The 22,521-nt window shown below is 34.2% G+C and overlaps 1 protein-coding gene across 3 annotated transcripts in view; it reads right to left on the bottom strand.

Annotated features, from left to right (window-relative positions):
* Positions 1-22,521, bottom strand: part of LOC149779581 (integrin alpha-PS1-like) — a 169,138-nt gene that overhangs the window by 73,262 nt on the left and 73,355 nt on the right. For 2 of the 3 annotated variants that reach the window (XM_089940326.1, XM_089940327.1), the window contains exons 3-5: positions 16,467-16,561; positions 3,128-3,322; positions 1,198-1,243 (exon numbers count right to left, since the gene is read on the bottom strand). In XM_089940326.1, coding sequence (XP_089796452.1) covers positions 1,198-1,243; positions 3,128-3,322; positions 16,467-16,561 — 336 coding nt within the window. Of the gene's footprint in view, positions 1-1,197; positions 1,244-3,127; positions 3,323-10,105; positions 10,182-16,466; positions 16,562-22,521 lie in introns of those variants that run through there. The other variant, XM_089940328.1, reaches the window with a different exon arrangement.

Here is a 22,521-nt window from a genome sequence, read left to right as displayed (position 1 = left end):
TGAAACCCTTTTTCAATTCTGGATGAGAAGCAATAACAAAGATTTTCAAGACAGCCACCATATTGGTCATATTGGATGTCAAATTGGCATAATTTCCTCTATGACCAACTTGAAATCATAAGATAGCTAATGTGGTGGCCACAGTGGATGTCATGGCAACACCATGCAACTTAAGAACTACATAGACATCAGAAGAAATTTTATGTGAAAATCCATTCCAAGATATTCAAGACGGATATCAGCTTGACACCATTTTTGGTTAAAGCTGACGTTGTTGTACATATTTTGGTGAAAGCCCCATGTCATAATGATCACCCATTTAGCGGGAGTAGTGACAACAAGATTTCAGATAGTCATCATGGCTGCCATATGGGAAGCATGACTAGCACTATTTTCATCTAGGACCAACATAAGAAGTGCATTGGGGAAAATCCTATGTTAACATAGCCTTCATTTGAAGAGGAGTACAGATAATATTTTCAAGATATTACTTTCCATCATGGTGCAGTAGCAATAACAGGATTTTTAAAAATGGCTGCCACGGTCACCATATTGGCTGGTAGATTGAAACCATTTGTCTTTACTGAACATCATAAGAAATCTTCTGATGAAAACTCCACACCAATGTAACATTCTGTTCAAGTGATAACAAGATTTTTTGGATGGCTGCTATGGTGAACAAGCTACACATCATAAGAAGCCTTCCAGAAATAACCCCATGTTGATATGACCATCCATTCAGAAGGAGCAGTAATAACAAGGTTTTCAAGATGGCTGCCATGGTAGCCATCAGCACCATTTTCATTACAACAACTAGACATAATGTTGTCCTTTTAGTGAAAAACCCATGTTGATACTAACATCCATTCATGTGGAGTAGCAGTAAGAAGATTTTCAAAATGAATGCTGCGCAGGCCACTTCCCAAATACAGAATGAATCAGGAAAGGGGTTAAAGAAATATAAGTAATGGAAAAATCTTGAACCAAAAGAACAAATGTGTCCCCAGTATCAAGGTCGTAAAAATGTAACAATTTCATTTTGAATGGATAACAAAGCATTTCAGTCATAATGCATCTATGGGATGTATTTATTTCATATTTGACACTAATGGTGGAGTCAAATTTTATATATATATATATATATATATTGCTCAAAAAGAGACAACAGTGGAAGCCTTAAGACCTTAAGATACAAACCAGTCCAATCCACAGCTCCTGGGGCACCTGCCAACATGTAGTAATCCTGGAAAGAAAAACAGACTGGCTCATAATTATTGCAATAAATGTGCATTAAAATACAGTACAAAACCAAATTACCAACCAGATTCAGCACCAATCTCTGAGGCATTATGCAATAAATGGCTTAGTGACAACCTAACTAAGGTGCATTCAATTAATAAATGTCTTAATGATTGGTCAAAAATGAATCAGTGGAAAAAATAAACCTTATTTAGAAGCAACTTGATTATCAAACATCAGTTTACTGACAATATTTCATGGAATATGAAAAAAAAGTCTCCAAGGAGAAATGTTCTGGAAATACTCCTTGTTTGGACAGATTTTCATGAAATGTTCCCATAAACGAGTTAGAAGAAAAAAGTAAAATCTCATTGGACATACACATCTGCTACCTATCTAGCTTGCAAAACTTCAATATAATCTTCCAAGCAGTGTTCAAGCAACGATACCAAAATACACCACTTCCTCATTTTGTGCACACTAATAAATCATTAGTCCACTTTTAACATGGAGATGTGTGCATCCCATTTTATTCTTACATAAAAGGCCAAAAACAGACTTCTATTTGCTAAACATTTTTAAAATTCCTGATCAAAACTGGTCCATATAAGTTCAATATACTGCTTGTTTTGTCTGCAAAAAAATGGTGCTTGGTGCACAGAAATTGGAATTAACATCGCTGTATAAAACGAGAGTCCCTCTATCACTCTTTGCAAGATTTTTAAATAGCCACTATGGCAGCCATATTGGATGTAAACTCAGAACCATTTGCATTTAGGACAAACTAAACTTTTCGTCAAAACTCCATGTTTATATGACCATACATTTAAGACAAATAGAGACAAGATTTTCAACAGGTTCATTGTGGCCATTCTGAGGTCAAATCAGCATCATAATAATTCTGGGTAATCTAAATATCATTATTAGTATTGTGGTGAAAACATGACATTCCATTTAGAAGTAGTAGCAATAAGAAGATTTTCAAGATAGCTGGCCTGGTGGCCACAATAGATGCCAGATCAGCACAGTCTTCATTCAGTACCAACTCTGTATCATGTGAAGTCTCTTGATGAAAAACTAATGTTGATACACCTCACCATCTAGGAGGATAGCAGTTACATTTTCAAGATAACCACTGACCAAACAGATATTGAAAGAAGTCTTTTGGTGAAAACCCCATTCTGACATAACTTTCCATTCTGGAGAAGAAGCACTAACAAGATTTTCAACATGACTGCCATGGTGGCCATACTGGACATTAGAAAGGTATCAATTTCATTTAGAACCAACCAGGCATCTAAAGGAAAATCACCATGCTGATATGAACATCCATTTTGGAGAAGTAGCAATAACAAGATTTTCAAGATGGCCACTACGGTAGCCATACTGGATGTTCAAGCAGAACCATTTTCACTTGGGACCAGTTAGCTGTCATACGAAGTTTTCTGGAGATTACCCATGGTTGATAAAATGGAAAGGAGAATAAGTAATAACAAGATTTTTAAGTTGGCTGCCACTATGGCCATATTAGATACCAGATCAGCACCATTTTCATTTAGGACCAATGAAACATGATAATAAATCTTTCAGTGAAAACCCTATGTTGATATGAGCATCCATTCAGGAGGAATAGAAATAACAAGATTTGTGAGATGGCTCTTCTGGTGCCCATACTGGATGTCTCAACAACATCATTTTCTCTTAGGATCAGTTTAACCTCTGGATGACTGTGCTTAAAGTTTCATGGCAATCCTTCAAGTAGTTTAGGAGAAGCAGCAACAACAAAACTTGCTCTAATGGACATATGATGGATAATAGACAAAGGTTATTCCATTAAGTTCTAATGGTCTATATCCAGTAGAGCTACAAAATAAATAATTTAATTTACCTTGGTGATATAGGCACTGGTTCCAGCTTGGCAAAATGCGTACTCATTTTGCTCATTGACAACTGACAGACCATCACATGGACTCCAATTCTGCCCCTCGCCCATTAACTCATTGTACTGCATGTCCTGTGTCAGCTGGTAACAACTCCCTATCCCATAGTTATTATCTGTCTTTTTATATCGATGGGCACAGGCCTACAAAAGTAAGAAAATTGCTGATTAGTACAATCACTCAAATGATGAGTCATTGAATCAATCAACCAATCAATCAATTGACAGATAGATCAGTCAATGTATGGGTATTGGATAACGTAGTGTACCTCTGCAATTCCAGTCACGATCGTTGGTTCCAACACATTCAAAGGTACATCAATGCCAATCACACATTGCTGATTTGTATAGGATTATCCACCTTTTCCCTCAAATACTAAGCTGTGTAAATAAGACTGCAGTGCAAGCTATAGAAGACTGCGGAACTATCAGAGTTGAGTTCAGTTTAAACTAAATGACAGCTATATCACATGTTGACTTTTGTACTGACATTGTTTGCATGACTCTCATTATAACACTGTTGTCTTGCTGTCAATTATACTCTTATTCTTTAAATGACTTTCATCATAACACTGTTGTCTTATTGTCAATTATTCTCTTATTCTTTGTATGGCTCTCATCATATCACCGTAGTCTTATTGTCAATTATACTCTTATTCTTTGTATGACTCTCATCATATCACCGTAGTCTTATTGTCAATTATACTCTTATTCTTTGTATGACTCTCATTATAACACTGTTGTCTTATTGTAAATTATACTCTTATTCTTTGTATGACTCTCATTATAACGCTTGTCTTATTGTCAATTATATTCTTATTCTTTGTATGACTCTCATTATAACACTGTTGTCTTATTGTCAATTATACTCTTATTCTTTGTATGACTCTGATCATATCACTGTAGTCTTATTGTGAATTATACTCTTATTCTTTGTATGACTCTCATTATAACACTGTTGTCTTATTGTCAATTATACTCTTATTCTTTGTATGACTCACCATAACACTGTTGTCTTATTGTCAATTATACTCTTATTCTTTGTATGGCTCTCTTCTTAACACTGTTGTCTTATTGTAAATTATACTCTTATTCTTTGTATGACTCTCATTATAACACTGTTGTCTTATTGTCAATTATGTTCTTATTCTTTGTATGACTCTCATTATAACACTGTTGTGTTATTGTCAATTATACTCTTATTCTTTGTATGGCTCTCTTCTTAACAATGTTGTCTTATTGTAAATTATACTCTTATTCTTTGTATGACTCTCATTATAACACTGTTGTCTTATTGTCAATTATACTCTTATTCTTTGTATGGCTCTCTTCTTAACAATGTTGTCTTATTGTCACTTATATTCTTATTCTTTGTATGACTCTCATTATAACACTGTTGTCTTATTGTAAATTATACTCTTATTCTTTGTATGACTCTCATCATATCACCGTAGTCTTATTGTCAATTATACTCTTATTCTTTGTATGACTCTCATTATAACGCTGTTGTCTTATTGTAAATTATACTCTTATTCTTTGTATGACCCATCATAACACTGTTGTCTTATTGTAAATTATACTCTTATTCTTTGTATGACTCATTATAACACTGTTGTCTTATTGTCAATTATATTCTTATTCTTTGTATGACTCTCATTATAACACTGTTGTCTTATTGTAAATTATACTCTTATTCTTTGTATGACTCACCATAACACTGTTGTCTTATTGTCAATTATACTCTTATTCTTTGTATGACTCTCATCATATCACTGTAGTCTTATTGTCAATTATATTCTTATTCTTTGTATGACTCTCATTATAACACTGTTGTCTTATTGCAAATTATACTCTTATTCTTTGTATGACTCTCATCATATCACTGTAGTCTTATTGTCAATTATACTCTTATTCTTTGTATGACTCATTATAACACTGTTGTCTTATTGTAAATTATTCTCTTATTCTTTGTATGACTCTCATTATAACACTGTTGTCTTATTGTCAATTATATTCTTATTCTTTGTATGTCTCTCATTATAACACTGTTGTCTTATTGTAAATTATACTCTCATTCTTTTTATGACTCTCATCATATCACTGTAGTCTTATTGTCAATATACTCTTATTCTTTGCATGACTCACCATAACACTGTTGTCTTATTGTCAATTATACTCTTATTCTTTGTATGACTCTCTTCTTAACACTGTTGTCTTATTGTAAATTATACTCTTATTCTTTGTATGACTCTCTTCTTAACACTGTTGTCTTATTGTAAATTATACTCTTATTCTTTGTATGGCTCTCTTCTTAACACTGTTGTCTTGTTGTCAATTATACTCTTATTCTTCGTATGGCTCTCTTCTTAACACTGCTGTCTTATTGTAAATTATACTCTTATTCTTTGTATGACTCTCATTATAACACTGTTGTCTTATTGTCAATTATACTCTTATTCTTTGTATGACTCTCTTCTTAACACTGTTGTCTTATTGTAAATTATACTCTTATTCTTTGTATGACTCTCATTATAACACTGTTGTCTTATTGTAAATTATACTCTTATTCTTTGTATGACTCACCATAACACTGTTGTCTTATTGTCAATTATACTCTTATTCTTTGTATGACTCTCTTCTTAACACTGTTGTCTTATTGTAAATTATACTCTTATTCTTTGTATGACTCTCATTAAAACACTGTTGTCTTATTGTTAATTATATTCTTATTCTTTGTATGACTCTCATAAAAACACTGTTGTCTTATTGTAAATTATTCTCTTATTCTTTGTATGACTCTCATCATATCACTGTGGTCTTATTGTCAATTATACTCTTATTCTTTGTATGACTCTTATTATAACACTGTTGTCTTATTGTCAATTATACTCTTATTCTTTGTATGGCTCACCATAACACTGTTGTCTTATTGTCAATTATACTCTTATTCTTTGTATGACTCTCTTCTTAACACTGTTGTCTTATTGTAAATTATACTCTTATTCTTTGTATGACTCTCATTATAACACTGTTGTCTTATTGTCAATTATACTCTTATTCTTTGTATGATTCATTATAACACTGTTGTCTTATTGTCAATTATACTCTTATTATTTGCATAATTCTCATTATAACACTGTTGTCCTATTGTCAAACTTTGACTCTGAACTCATTCGTCCCAATCCCGCCTGCACCCTACTTTCAAGAATTGTAGCGTCAAGTTCATTTAAAATACACCAAATTGGGCAGTAATACAATAAAGCAGACAGACGTAGCTCTACAATGATATCAAATAATCTGGACTTGCATTACAAAATGCAGAGGGGAAAATCTATCTTTAGAAACCTGATTTGTTTACACCCAAAATTAGCCCGTTCTCTGAATCGGATTTTGTGTCCAGATTTTAGACTTTTTGGCCTGTGATCAGAGGCAGACTGATCTGAACTGCACACAGATAGGTGAACCTTTGCTAAAAGTAAGATAAGATGAGGATTGGGAATAAGAAGTGGCCAGAAGTAGAAAATGATGGGTCCGATAAGATAAATAAAAAAAAAATCTGCATATGCACGAGCCAAATAGCCAATGAAAAAATTTTTTTTGCACAACTAGGCATCAATCTAAGTGAAAAACTCTTAGAAACATATGTATCTGGAGGTATTCAGAATTAACCTCCATAATGCATTTCCTACCCCGATTTCAGGTTAAAATGACAAAAGTCTCTGGGGGCAAAATGAGTTAATAATTTTAGTAGCAAGCTGTAGAAACATGATTACCAAAGTGTCTATTTGTACAAAGCTCAGTAAATCTTTGCAATCATTCTTTTCATACTATTTATACTCACTGCAGTCTGCACAGACCCAGATCTGCCATCACATAATATGCAAACACATCTTGGTCTGTGCAGGTTTAGAAGCAATCAGCAGAACAACGCAGACCCTGATCTGCTGGTGCATTACATAACAAAAGATATGGTTATATGTTGTTTGCAACTGGACTCAACTTGCAAGCGAGTAAATATGGTACACTGCCATCAATGATGTTCTTTGTTTTCTGTCAAAACTATGGATTCAGATCATGAAACTTGTTTTGTCAAGTTTTGAATATGGACGAAAATTTCCTTTACTACTAACACTTGACAGATATCAAAAGAATCACAACAGATTGTTACTTCGAACAGGTTAATCTGGCAACATCCTGCATGATAACACAGCCAAAACAAACAGGTGTATCCAGTAGATTTGTCACATACATGTACATACTGGCCACAAAAATTCAGTACCTGTATATATACAAACCAGAACTACAGTAAACTTAAATCCCATGAAAAGTGACCAAATCTGTGGGGTTTCTACATTTCCCTTTATTCCCTGGAATACATCCAGCACTGATGGTCCTGCTGAGTTTGTATAAAAAAATATTTACTTTGTATTTTAAGGATCCTACTCATATTTCCTACATTTTTTGTTTTATATGTTTTTTAAATATCCAAACATTGGTACTATATACCCTGGGTTGTGCTGATGTGCCATGAAAGCCTATGTGTACATCCATCCATATATATGTACAGTAAAATGAACTCAGGAAGCCAGGTTCATAATCCTTAAACATATAATGTTTAGTATGGTCTTGAGGGCTTTCAGTTTTCAGATCTCTCACTGCATATGTAGTCTTCAGAGCTTCCATTGCATATGTATAGTTTTCAGAGCTTTCACTGCACAGTCTTCAGAGCTATTACTGCATATGTACAGTATTCAGAGTTTTCACTGCACATGTACAGTCTTCAGCTTTCACTGCATATGTATGGTATTCAGAGTTTTCACTGCATATGTTATGGTCTTTAGAATTTTCACTGCATATGTATGGTCTCCCGAGTTTTCACTGCATATGTATGATCTTCAGAGATTGCACTAAATAGGTACAATCTTTGGACATTTCATAGCATATGCAGTCATGAGAATTTTTTCACTACATATGTGTAGTTTTCAGAGCTTTCACTGCATATGCAGTCTTCAGAGCTTTGATTTCATATACAGAGTTTTCATAGGTCTCATTCCATATGTATAGTCTTTAGCTTTCACTGCATCTGTTCAGTTTTCAGAGCTTTCGCTGTATACAGTTCTGGTGGTTAGCATGTCAGATTCCCAACTAAATAGGTGTGGGTTCAAATCCTACCATCATATCAGCTCACATCAGCTACCAAGGTATGTCCCTGGGTAAGGAATATCACTTCAACTGCCTTGGTTCTAAATAATCTACTTGTGTTGCTATGTCATAAAACACCAATCAAACAATTCTCTGTATATAATTAACTGCCATGATTAGAAAGGAAAGCAACTCTTCTGGAAACAAAACCAATTAATTTATGCCAACAACAAGCATCACATTATATACCAATGCCATGGCAAGCATTTTAAAATGTATAAAAATCTGATTCCCCAATAAGGCTAGAATAATAGTGATGCAAGGTGATAAAGGAAAAACAAACAAAAGTCCTTCAAAGCGACTGACGCTCTAATGTCCAAAATGAATTTCCAGGAATTCAAGTTAAGACGGTGTCTTGTTTTTAATTGCTAAGTGTTGAAAACATCTTTGATATTCCTGAATAATAAATATATTTTCAAATTAGCTGTTGTGCTTGACACCTTAGAGGCAAGATTGGTACCATTTTCATTCAGGATAAACCAGACATCATTTGAAACTTTTTGCAGTGATAACAAGATTTTTAAGAATGCCTTCAGGGTAGCTATATATTCTATCAGATTTGCACCATTTGCATTTATCACCAAAAGACATCAGGAGAAGTCTTTTAGTAAAAGAACCCATGTCGATATGACCATCAATCTTCGATTATTAGCAACAGGAAGATTTCATGATGGCTGATGTGGCGCCATACTGGATACCACATCAACACCATTTTCATTGAGGACCAACTGGACATCATAAAGGATCATCTGGTCTTCATAAGACGATATATTAATGAGTAACAATAACAAACATTTCAAGATGGCCACTGTGGCAGCCATACTGGAGGTCAGATCAGTGCCATTCTCATCAAGCAGACCAATTAGATATCATATGAAGTCTTTAAGTGAAAACTCCATGATGATATCACCATCCATTCACAAGTAGCAACAGCAAGATTTTCAAGATGGCTGCTGTGGTGGCAATATTTGTTGTTGTTGTTGTAGGGTTTAACGCCATTTTTCAGCACACGATAGGCTATACATGGCGGCCAGTATTAATGGTGGAGGAAGAACCCGGGAAAACCCCGGAAAGAACCACCGACCCACGAGAAGCTACTGGCAAGCTTTCTCACATACCCACATTAGCCGAATCCGAGACTCGAACCCACGCAGACAGAGGTGAGATGGCAGTGATCCGTAACGGAGAGCGCTTTAGACCACTCGGCCACTCGGGGCCCCGGCAATATTTGATATTTAAACAGCACCATCTGTATTTAGGACTAACTTGATCATGGCAATCTTGAAGTAGTTTTAGCAGTAACATTAGACTTGTGCCAGCGGAGGGACATTGTACAACATAATATCCTGTATTAACAGTAGTGATGAAATAGTGATGATAAAGGATGTATTACATGTAGATACATTGAAGTACAATCCTGACTGTTAAGAGACTGGATTGTTTAAACTTTCAAATCATAATGTGTAAACATACATAACATTATCATCTTAAACTCAAAGTTGAATTTCATAGTTTTGTCAAAAATTTATCTTGCAAATGCACTGTACATGTGTCAAATTTGAATAATGACCTCTCCACTCAAAATAGACGATAAAAATCCATTTAAAATAAAACTGAATCACTGAAATTTGGGTTTATCTTCAGATGGTACTGATCCAAGACATATAAACTAGCTTAAACTGCAAGTTTGTGCACATATTTTCCATTTAATGGAATTACACTCACCCATCTTGCTTGTCTAGCCAGAGATCATCCAAGTCATTGTAGTGCAGTGTAGTAAAGGACCGACACTACAAGCGCGTGTGTTCCTATATATGGTGTTCTTATCAACATCTCCTGGACAACAAATGACCATTGGGAGGACTTTGAGCTCAGCCTATCACTTGTATAATGCATTATCAACAGAATGTTAACTCTAATGACCCATAATGCAGACCCTATCAAACCAGAGGTCATAATATAGACTCTATCAACAGTGAACATGTGCAATATACTACAATCAAGTCAGGTTGGTAGGTTTCTTCATAACAGCACTTTCAACACACTAAGGTGACATGACTTGTACCTATACCTATCAGGTCTAATTTACTAAGATTTCAAATTAACATAAACATCAAATACTGAGTTTTAGAGGACAAATGACGAGATTTTTATTTTCACTTCTTTATTTTAACTTTTCCAAAACAAGAAACCCCATATTCATTGTTATTAAAAAATATATTGCATCTATTACAAAAAACTGAATTTAATAGTATGATGATTATAAAAGGTTGGCACAGGTATTATCTGCCCCTGAAATGCATGGGTAAATGACAAATCACCTGATTAAAGAACTTGATGAAAGCAATGTAGAGATTCTATTTGAAAGAAATGTCGGATAAGTTGTAAAATGAACACTAATGCTGTCAGAATTTATGAAACTGAAACAACTGATGCTACACATACAGTCAATATAGTCAGTGATAAATTGAGAGAAAAAAGAAAACAAAATGTCAATTATTGGGAGGAATTAAAAAACATTGGGAAAAATTACAAAAATGTCATGCATTCAAATGCAGAAGCATAATCTCTGTATATATTGTTTACTTTCACATTATACGAGTGTATTTACAAAAATAAATACTAAAGCTGTACCAATGTCACTTTGTGCTGATAATGCTGATGCCACATATAGCTGATTATTAAAATTGCTGATACTGATTATGAGACCGATTATTTCAAGAAACCGCCTGTTCTACAGTTAGTGAAAGCACTAGCATTTGATTGACAAGTAAACCATGCCCTATTTTTGTTATAACATAAAATACCTAAAATGGGTGCGGATTTATGTTAAAAGTTCAACTGTGGTCTCAAGCTAACATACATATGATAACTATTTCCCACATTTTATATAAATTATAAAATAAACAACACCGACATGTAGAATGTGTGACCCGTTTCGCTTTAATGCTTCATCAGACTGAATTCAAAATCATTGCTTATGTCATTAAATATGTTGTTTCTAAGTGATCAATGAAATAAACAATATGACATAAACAAGATGATGTCATAGCTTACAACGTAATTATCTTATACTTTAACGAATAATTTACATGGAGATGTGCATATACAGCAAAGATTAATGATATCTTAATACATAAAAATATATAAAACTGGATCTTAAAGATACATATATCTCTACTGATAACTATATAAAATTATTAATAAATAGAGATAAACAGTTTTAGTAATATTTGTATTATGTATAATGCACACTATTCAATGGTATAGAAAATAAATACATAGAAAAGAGAAAGAAAAAATATTAATAAAATAAAATAAATTTTAAAAAAAAGATAAATATATAGAATATATATACTAATATAATCTTTACAACTGTTAAAGAGGTTATCAGAACTCAATTTATATAATAAAAAAATATGGTGTGCGTAACGCTTACCATCAAGTATTTTATAAATAATTAACCATATTATATTGAAAATTAATTTACAAATTACTTTCATTTTTAAAGAATTAGTAAACTTATTTTTATGTTATTAGATTATACTTTTACCAATTAAAATTTTCTGCGAAGTAAAATAATATGAAATATTCATATCTAATTGTAAACAGGGGACATAATTCAGAAGAAGAAAAAAATTACTAAATGTCATATAGTGTTTTTGAATTTAGACCTTTTGGATATACCGTATTAAGACGGTGAATCCAATAGGTTTCCTTTAGTAGACGTTCCATTTCAGAATCAGCTTTAACAATAGGTTGGAAGGAGAAATCTTGCAATGTATGGGAATTTTTGTTAAAATGTGCAGCAACATGAGATGAAAATGATTGATCGATATAATTTTTTATATCTGATCTATGTTGGTTCATACGTTTAGATATTTGTTGACTGGTTTGTCCAACATATTGTATGCCATATTTTTTGCATGTTATCAAATAAATAACATTTGATGCTGCACAATTAATATCACAACACATATTAAAAGTTTCTTTCATATTATTACTATTGGAAGAAGTATTTTCATTAATGAATGAACAGTGTGAACATCTAGGTCTATTAGATTTAGTTGATGATCATATTTTACATGATGGTTTTTCTAATTTGGAATTAGTTAGGAAATCTTTAAGATTTTTAGTTCTTTTATAAGCAAGTGTGGGTTTGCTTTCGTGTAGCGATTTAACACTTGCTTTACATGATAAGTTTAATAAATCCCAGTACTTATTGATAATCTTACCTATATTAGGCAAACTTGGATTATATTCAATAACAAAAGGAATGATATCTTCATTTCTACTTTTGATTTTATATTGTAAAGATTCAAGCTGTGCAAGAGAAGATACTTTTTGGAAAGCAGTATTAATGATGTCAATAGGGTAATTTCTATTTAAAAAATGCTGACCTAGCTCTGTCAAAGATGATTTAAAAACAGCATCATCTGAAATAATTCTTCTGTATCTTTTTGCTTGACTATATGGTATCCCATTTTTACATGATTTAGGATGGCATGAAGAATATTCGTGTTTTTAACATGAACCATGGTAGTAATGTAATTATTTTCATTTTTCACGACATCAACGTCCAAAAATGAAACTTTAGTTTTAGAGACACTGAATGTAAATTTTATTGTTGGATGTAATTTGTTTAAATTGTCTATAAAGTAATAAAGGTCTTCTAATGAATAACTCCAAATCATAAAGATATCGTCTAAAAACCTTAACCATACATCCGGTTTTAAAAGGCATTTATTTAGAAAATCATTTTCTAATTTTCCCATAAATAAAGATGCATAAGCAGGTGCCATAGGACTACCCATTACTGTTCCCATTTTTTGGAGATAGTTTGTATTACTAAATTGAAAAAAGTTATTTTCGAGCACAAGTTTTATCAAATCACAAATATGTTCTTTTGATAGTTTATTTGTATATTCGTTATCTTCAAGATAATATTTACACGCTTCGATACCATCATTGTGTGGTATATTGGTGTAGAGTGAAACCACATCAAGTGCAACAAGGAATGAATTTTCAGTTAGTTTCGGTAAAGATTTCAATTTGGTAATGAAATCAAAAGTATCTTTGACATATGAAGGTAGTGATTTCATTTTATATCCGACCTTATTTCTTATTGTTAACTCATATATGCAAATAAAACTCTTTACTAAATAACACATTTATTCTGAATTAGTTTTTTGGGGGCACATATGCTCTGTGATATGTTTCTTCAATCTTTCTTTTAATTTAATGATGGTAATCAATGCTTATATATATAAGGTACAGTAATGCCAGGTCAAGTTGACTCGTGTAAGTTTCTTTGGTGGGAATGGTGATCATAATTTGCTTGTCGAGAAAAAATCTACAGCATTCAGTGATCATTCCTGGAATTTAGGAAGCAGTTAAAAAACAAGCAAAGCATGTAAAGTGCGGCAAAAATAAATTTCTGAACTCCTGGTTGTGAAGCTAGCCATAACAAAAGGGGGGGGGCAGCGATTAATTCATGAATGCGTGAAATCCACAGTCGCATTATATGTCACTTATCTTACATTGCAAAGTACGATGGTAGGGTTTTAGTATTAAAATGTCATTATCTAAATAAAGTTTCTTACAAAACTATTATTTGGAAAATAATGTACATAATATAGATTTGCTTAATACCTGATGTTTCTATTAAAAAAGAGAGACTGTAGGAAAGTAGATATTTTACATTCGATAATGCATTTATTTCATGTGACAACAGTTAGACCTATGCACTAAAGGTGATGCGCAATGCAAAGACCATGGAAGTAGTACAAAACAGTCATGTAATGATTTATTTTGTAATATTATGGCTGAATTGCTTGTTGTCAGTGAAGTAATAACTATCCCATCTTTTTCAATTTTCATTGCCTATTACATTAATAGTCTTGGAAAAATATGAACTACTTATTCTGGCAACATTTTTTGAAAATTGGCAACAAAATATTGAGACTGGCGATTTTTTTTGGCGACAACTTTTTAAAAGCCAGGATCATCCCTGTAATGTATATGCTGGAAGTTCAACGGCCACACGAAGCCTCATTGGCCAGTTGGCTGCTGTGATTGGGATGAGTGCATGGTATTGATAATTTGTTGTGAGCAGACAATAAGCGGTAGTTTACAGCAAGCGTGTTAAAAAGTATTTACTTTTAAGAATATATTGTCTTTCAATTAACCCCCAAATCAAATGTTTATTCCTTAATTTCCACTATTTAATTCTGATTTAAAATTCAAGCCATGTCAAGATGAATATTATGATTAAATTTATATTTTGGAAATTTGTTTACATCGGCACCGATTATTTCTGCCAATACCGATTATACCGATTGCTCCAATAATCAGTTTGATTATGAGTATGGCCGATTAATCAGTACAGCTTTAATAAATACATCCAATTCCTATTTTTAGTCAAAATGATCTGCAATAACTCTTGGAAAATAAAGTGCAATTCTTTGAAATGGTAAATCTGTGACTGTTCATCTTTAATATAACAGTAACATTTCACAATGTTCTACTTTATATCAGCTCCTCATATTTTTTCATCAGAATAATTTTGAATGATTCTTGTTAGAAGCAACATCCTATGTGACAATAACATGATAATTGTCAAGGGTCATAACTCTGTCAAAACTGGACACGATGAAACTAAACCCATACAAGACAAATATAGGTTATGAAACAACGTGCACATCAAATTGCATCAGAGAGGTTAAATACTTTCTGAACATGCTACAAGGATCCCATGTGAAGATGTGATGTTAGTCATCTTGGGCCTTATCCAGGAGTTGATAAAAAACATAGATCATACAAGATGCATCTGAGACAATGTGCACACCAAAATGGGTAAGAAATGCTTCCTGAAAATTTTAGCAAAAACAATCTATTGTAGTGGACAGAAAAAATAACGCCATTGAAAATTAGACACAAAAAAGAGGCAACCTTAAAAAGGCAAATCTACATTACATGTAACTGGCATCCGCCTACCAAATGGCATGAAGGAGACCACATGTAACTGGCTAACCGCCTACCAAATGGCATCAAGAAGACTACATGTAACTGGCAATCCGCCTACCAAATGGCATCAAGGAGACATGGTAGATTAGTTGGTTGAGCATCAGACTCTATCTCAGAGTCTCATGTTCAATACCTGCCCAGGCCAGCTGCCTCATAATGTAGGCCCCATTTCCTAGGCATGATACAGCCAATAATGTGTTAAAAGAGCCATTAACCAACAAACACCAAAAAAACCCGTATCAAATGACATCCAATTACCATAAGAGCTGCAGTGCAGTGCTGGTTACAAGAAGTATAAAATGATGGATGGATAGACTTACAGAAAATTGGACAGGAAAGGGGATTGCTATAGTACTTGAATATCTCAATGCTATTCCAAAAGAAGGAAACAATAGATTTTTATGTTTTTTATCATAAGCTGTTACTCAATGCTGAACAAAACCATAGTTTTTGCTTAAAATGACCCTGCTGGCCAGGTCATTCTACAAGTATATAATACATAACCTTAGTCAAGGGAGGTAATGAAGTCTGCAAGTTTCTACATGTCTTTAATCTCAGAAAATATGGGAAATTTGGTGGAGGCTAAATTTACAAGGTTTTAATCTACTCATAATGTTCTAAAAAAAATGAATGAAAATGTTACTTTGAATATTTTCTCAATACATGACCTCTGAAATTGTTTTAGGTAACAATATTTTATAATTATTTTTCTTATTTCCATACTTTGACATCTTGATGGAGGCATAAACAGTCATTTGAAATAACGATCAATTTGTTGATCAAAAGCTACTAACAGACTATCATCTATTAAGCTGGTTAACCAGTGCAAAGCATTAATAATAATAATAATAATAATAATAATAATAATACTATTTAAAGAGGGGAATCCAATTAGTTTCAAATATACAAATAATTACAAACTGAAGCTTGGTAAAACTATGTAATTTGTGTAAAAATTTAATTACAGTATTTGAATCCCTGGAGAAAAAAAAGAAACGGTGAAGGAATATCTTGTATACACAAGTCACATGTTAGCATGATATGTACATGTATCACATACCACAATACCCCTTCCCACTCCACCACTGCGTACTGTAACCCCAAGCCATTGGTCATTTCTACCCTTGTCCTCTGGAAGACCTTGGTCTTTGTGGACTGAAATGAAAATTTATATTCAGCAAGATCTTAAAACTTTCTAAGCCTGCATTCTAACGTGATGTTCTGAAGAGGTTTATCCCATTTCTACAAGAGGACCTTCCTTATGGATCCTAAAGGCAAAATTAAGGACTTATCACATTATAAAAAATTGATCCCTATCCAACTCACATTGCTTCCAAGGCAAAAGAAGGGTCCAAAACATCTTCCTCTGGAGGACTCCATTGATATTCGGCTTAATTTTTTTGTTGTCCTCGAAGTAATGACAAAATAATGAAGTATCAGAGTTTGACAATCTACAGTCAACTGACTTAACCTCGTGTGTGTGCGTGCACATGTGTGTGCAGTTTATAGTGAAGTCCTGCACTGGAGCATCATGCCGCAGACGTATAGCACCATGTCCCATCCAGTCACATTATCCTGACACCAGGCTGACCAGTCCTAACACTAACCTCTTAATGCTGAGCACCTAGCAAGGCAGCTGCGAATACCCTTTTTATAAGTCTTTGGAATGAATCAGCTGGGGTCTGAACCCCTGACCTCCTGCATCGGAGGAGGAATATATCCTGAAATTTTCCTTGTCAAACTGCCATTGCTTTTATTTTATAATATAATGGGAAAGTAACTCAATACAAAATGTATATAGCGAATGATCTGGTTTGTCCAATACTTATTACTGCAACTAGATTAGATGTGATGCAAAGAGCTCCCATATGTAACAAAGATATGTAACACTATTCCCATATGTAACACTATTCCCATATGTAACAAAGATATGTAACACTATTCCCATATGTAGCACTATTCATCAGAGGCAATAGCCAAGTTACAAGTGATCATGCCTTTTACCAGGCATTGGCAACCTTTTAGAACTGTGGTGCCGGGTCCACTCAACTGTACAGTGCTGCATGCCAGGTCATAATTTGTCTCATTAATTTAATTATCATTCTTAGTAAGTATAAGGCAAAAAAAGATGTCTTTCCTATTGGCCTGGTTTAAAATTAGGTTAGACTTATGATTAGAGTATATAATGTACTAAATATTTCAAAGTACTGGAGGAGAAAAAAAACCTGGCTCAATTAATTCACAAATCAATATTGGGACATTTTTTAAAAATATATATTTTTTAAACCATGGAGGAAAAAGTCTGGCATGTCTCAGAGTGAGGAGTGTTCCAGCAAGGCTGTGTCTTGACAGTAAATTACTGTACTTTTGAAAAATAATATTACAATTCTCAACCCCACAACCTTCAAGGTCTCATGCTGCCCTCAGTTAGAGCCAATTCCTCAAAGTCTCTTGAATGTACCAACTGATTTGCTCTTTAATTCCCCCATTTCATTCACCACATTTGCTCTCCAACATCCACCAAGCCTAACCAAATTAGAAGTGATATATAAAGACCACAGGAATATCTGCATTGTTTGTCTGTCAGAACAATTCAATTAGTGACTTAAATTATCAGCTGTCTCCAGTAAAGGCAATTACTATTGTCTGAACTTGGTGTAGTACATGGCATGGTGTTTACACAAAATCAGTCTCAGCTGACTGCCTTTTAAGACCATTCACCTTAATAGCCAGTGTCAACTTTAATAGCATCACTATCTTACCCATTGCCTCTGCATGCTTGAATTTGCCAGTTTGGTGTGTGTGTGTGTGTGAATTGAATTTTTAATGTAGCTTTAAAACAAAAATCAATCATATCACCATGATGCCTGCAGTGTGACAGTTTATAGTGATGTCTAGCACTGGAGCATCATGCCGCAGACATGTAGCATGATGTCCCACCCAGTCACATTATCCTGACAATAGGCCGACCAGTCCTAATACTAACCTCTTAATGCTGGTCAGTTGGTGGGTAAACTTTTGTGTTAAAACTGATCAAAAACAGTACAATCAAAAGTACTCACCCCTTTACTGAATGTTGGCATCTCTCTGGGACACATGTTGTGCCACAACTTTGGGTCCCAGAAAAAATGCCTGTTCCCTGTTGTGCTAATCAGTAGAGATAGAGGGAGGAGAAGGTAATTATCAATTTTTAATTAATTATTAATTAAAACAGTTTAACAAAGTTTGACCAGGAACAGGGCTGCAATTAAAGGTCAAACTGAAAATCATTTTGCAAAAATCCAAACATACACAAGGGCAGGGGCACTTCCATCCATGACACACTGGTGATCTTTGATCAACACATTCTGCCTTTATGATCTCCTCCAAGGAAGAATAATAGTAATGGCTCAAACCTTGTCGGCTTTCCAAGTTTCATAAAAGAAAGGTCTCTTCTTTCTGGTAAGGGACTGACAAGCTCTCAATGGTAGTGACGATCTACCATAAATGGTGGAAGCAGAATATCAGTGGAGTCCTCCAGAGGAAGATGTTTTGGACTCTAATCTTTTGTCTTGGAAGCAATTAGATATAATGTAGTGCCCTAACAGCACATAACATCTTGATCATCCCTAGCACAGATTCATTCAGACTGAGGATCTCTATGGCTAGCTGAGCTATAAACAAACATAGTTCATTTCGCTAAAGTTCCAGGTTGGCAAAGAAAAGAAATGGTATTGTATTGGCCAGTAACCTGAGACAGTCAGCCTCAAAGGCAAAGCATGAAGTTCATGGCAAGGCAGGCATAAACAGTTTTAAATATAAGGTCCTTGAAGGAAGCTGCATTCGGTGATTCATAGTGGTTTAGTCCAAGACCATAAAAAATAAGACAGGTCAATCTGGGCATAAGAGTGCAAAATATGTTTCTTACATCTGAATACCTAATGAAATTGGCAAGGTGCAAATTCCGAACAAACTGCGATGTCCTGAGAAAATTTTAGCTTGTTGAAAATGGCAGTTGGAAATGGCAGTCCTATAGCCTTGATGGTCAATACTGAACATACTTTGTTTGAAAAAGAAACAAAAGGAAGTCAATGACAGGATTCACTAATAGACAGCTAGGATCAACATGTTCCTACTGCATCCATACCTGTCAACCCCTTGAGATGAAAACCTGTACGCCAGACCAATAAAATCTTCCAAAGACCAAAAAACTTGTACAAAAAAATGTCTTCATACATTATATAAGATCAACCATTCTAAAACAACAATTTTACGGACATTTACATAATTATTTACATCTCTGAAACTTTTATTTTATTCTTTTTTGAGTGTGCTGTAATACACACACACACACACACTATATGCAACACATGCACCCTTTGCACTCTTCAAAATGTAATCAAGGGTTTAAAGTCGATGCAGCGGTGTCAATGTTTATTTTACACTGTAAAAATAATGTTAGTATGTCTGCTTTCAGGTACTTATGTTATACTGTTTTAGTCAGATTTTACTTACACTGATGTCTTATTCCTAATAAATTCAAATTCTAACACAAGCAAATGGATATGTTTTCAAGTTCCGTTGGCCTGCATTTCAGTTGGCTGGAATGCGATGGCAGTTGGAATACCAAAAATCGGTTAAAAGTATCATAAGAATCTTGAATGCAACAAAGCTATCTAAACACTTTCTTCAATATTAATATATTTTTATTCGTTTCGTTACAAGAAGGATACTTCAACTTAACCAAATTTCGGCATTCCTGGCTTTTGTAACTTTCCAAAGCATATCAGAGTTATCCCCATCTTGCGTGTGCATAGCTAAAATATTCTGGATCATGTTCGATTTTAAAAAAAAATTACATCCAGACTCCCATGTTTAATTTTTTTGGGCAAAATTTAATAAAACTAAACACGAATGTTTATAAAAAAGAACCGTACAAAAAGTTTGTATGGCCATACACTGATGAAAATGGGAGAAAAAAATTTACACATTACGGGTAACCCAATACAATTTGACAGGTATGTTGCATCTATAACAACTGATTCTCCACTTGGAATTGTAGACTCTGGCTGGAATAATGCAACTGGCAACTGGGCCCATAAACTTGTTCTAGCAGATAGGTCACTTGTGATGAGCCAAGTGTGAAGGTAGAGAGGGTGAAGGCTGTGTGAAGGAGGGAGCCTCACTGTTGTGACAGATGATCCCTTGTCTATGATAATGACCTTGGTTGACTATCAGGCGGTCAAGAAGATTGCTGAGGCCACAGAGAGGCTATGAGTCTCATATGGGAAGTGATATGATCTGGTAAAACTGTGGCAAAAGTCATGATGGTGGAAAGGCATATGTGAACATTATTGTTTTTTTAAAATTTTTATAACTTCAATATATGCTATTGATAATGTGAAACTGATGTTGGACTTGACCTTGTCTGAAATCAAGTTCATTTTCTAGCTGACCTGAATCATTATTGTTTTATTCTGTAAGAAAAACAAATACATAGCTAAAATATTCTCTATGTTTATGAGATAATTATTAGGATTATTACTTTTTGTGCAAGTCAAGGACATTGTGTTCTTTATTACAATTTATTGTATCTAGTAATACTTGTAGTTTTTTTCCATTAGGTAATAGTTTTTAAGAAAATGCTAATTATGACCTGAGACCAGACAGGACTATATAATCTTGTTTTTCTTGATGTTATTAATTCGTACTTTAAATCTTGGCAGAGTCAATTGCATTATTGCTGTGTTCATTAGTTCATCTGGGCTGGAAATTTATTTATTCAAGTTATTTATTCACTGGAAATACAAAGTGCTCTTCAAAAATAACATTCTTGGAAAAAGAGACTTGAATTTAAAATGAAATTACAAGTAAGGATATATTCTTGGACTGAATTATTGTGATCCAACAAATGTCTATTGACCATTACCACTACACGAGCCACCACAGGCACATCAACACTTCAAGCATAGAATTTAATTTGGATTTCCACTAAAGTTTATTCAGAACCTTAATCATTAGCATCTGTGTCTATAATTCTAGTATTAATAGGGATTTAATTTGCAATACCACAAGTTCCTTTATTTTAACATTTTCACTTAAATTATTTACTGAATTTTACAAAGCTTGTTGCTTCTCACTCTTTTCTATTTCTTGTTTTTAGACCATAGAGTTGTATTAACATACTATGCCATATGGAAGCTGAATGCATCTACTACCCATGCCCTCTGTTACGGGAGTGGAGGGATGTGCAAGGTCATCTGTTGTTGAGTCTGGTCACAATAAATCCACCACAAGCTTTCCTCAAAGAGTAAAATGAGACTATTACCGAGCAGTGTAGAGGCCATTCCATGAGGTTTATTTTCCCTGATGTGGATAGGTTGTCGGCTATACATTCTTCTTGCCTTGAATTTGGTGAACTTAGGTCGTGATGTCCTCCGATGCTACCCAGCATAGGAGGTTCCAGACCTCCATGTAAAGAAAAGGATCATGTGTACCTATTTGATGTTGGACATGTACTATTCTACAACAGATGCATTGTTGGGGGAGACCATGGTACATCAACCCCTCGCGCTGTCAATGTACCTTTGCAATGCTAGAAATGGAGATCAATTTTCTAAACTGCTAAAGTCAAGGGACAATTCATCCAGAGTCCAGTGGTCTTGGAGGATCAAACCTTCTGGTTTTAAATGAATGCCCCAACCAGAATCTGATGTGTGGGAGTGGGAGTGGGGCTCAGGTGTATCCAAGGGGACACCAGTCAGAAACCTGTCCCAATTCATCAACCAACATAGGTGGTGATGAAAAAATCTGGTCTTAACAGAATCAGAGCTGAGAGTCAATATCTGCAATGTTTCCATGATTGCAAGAAGGAGGAACAGTAGAAGGAGATGTCCTAAGGGAACCAGATGTGCAGCGGCATTCAGGGTTTCCAACAGGAAAAGGTAAAAATGAACCTTGCTCATAGTGGCTCTAGAAATATCAGGATTCATTTCATCAGGTCATGTGGGATCCAGACTATATTCTGATTCATGAGGAAGCTCATTCCCATGTAAACAAAGTCTCAAGATGAAGTGAGCTCTGGGTTCTTGAGGCTGAGTGAAAGACTCAACCAAGTTACTGTAGGCCAGCAATGG

Source organism: Sinohyriopsis cumingii, chromosome 17 (assembly GCF_028554795.1).
Source record: "Sinohyriopsis cumingii isolate HCF-2022 chromosome 17, ASM2855479v2, whole genome shotgun sequence".
NCBI lineage: Eukaryota > Metazoa > Mollusca > Bivalvia > Unionida > Unionidae > Sinohyriopsis > Sinohyriopsis cumingii.
The sequence above is the reverse complement of the archived record's forward strand: the minus strand, read 5'-3'. Positions and strand labels throughout refer to the sequence as shown.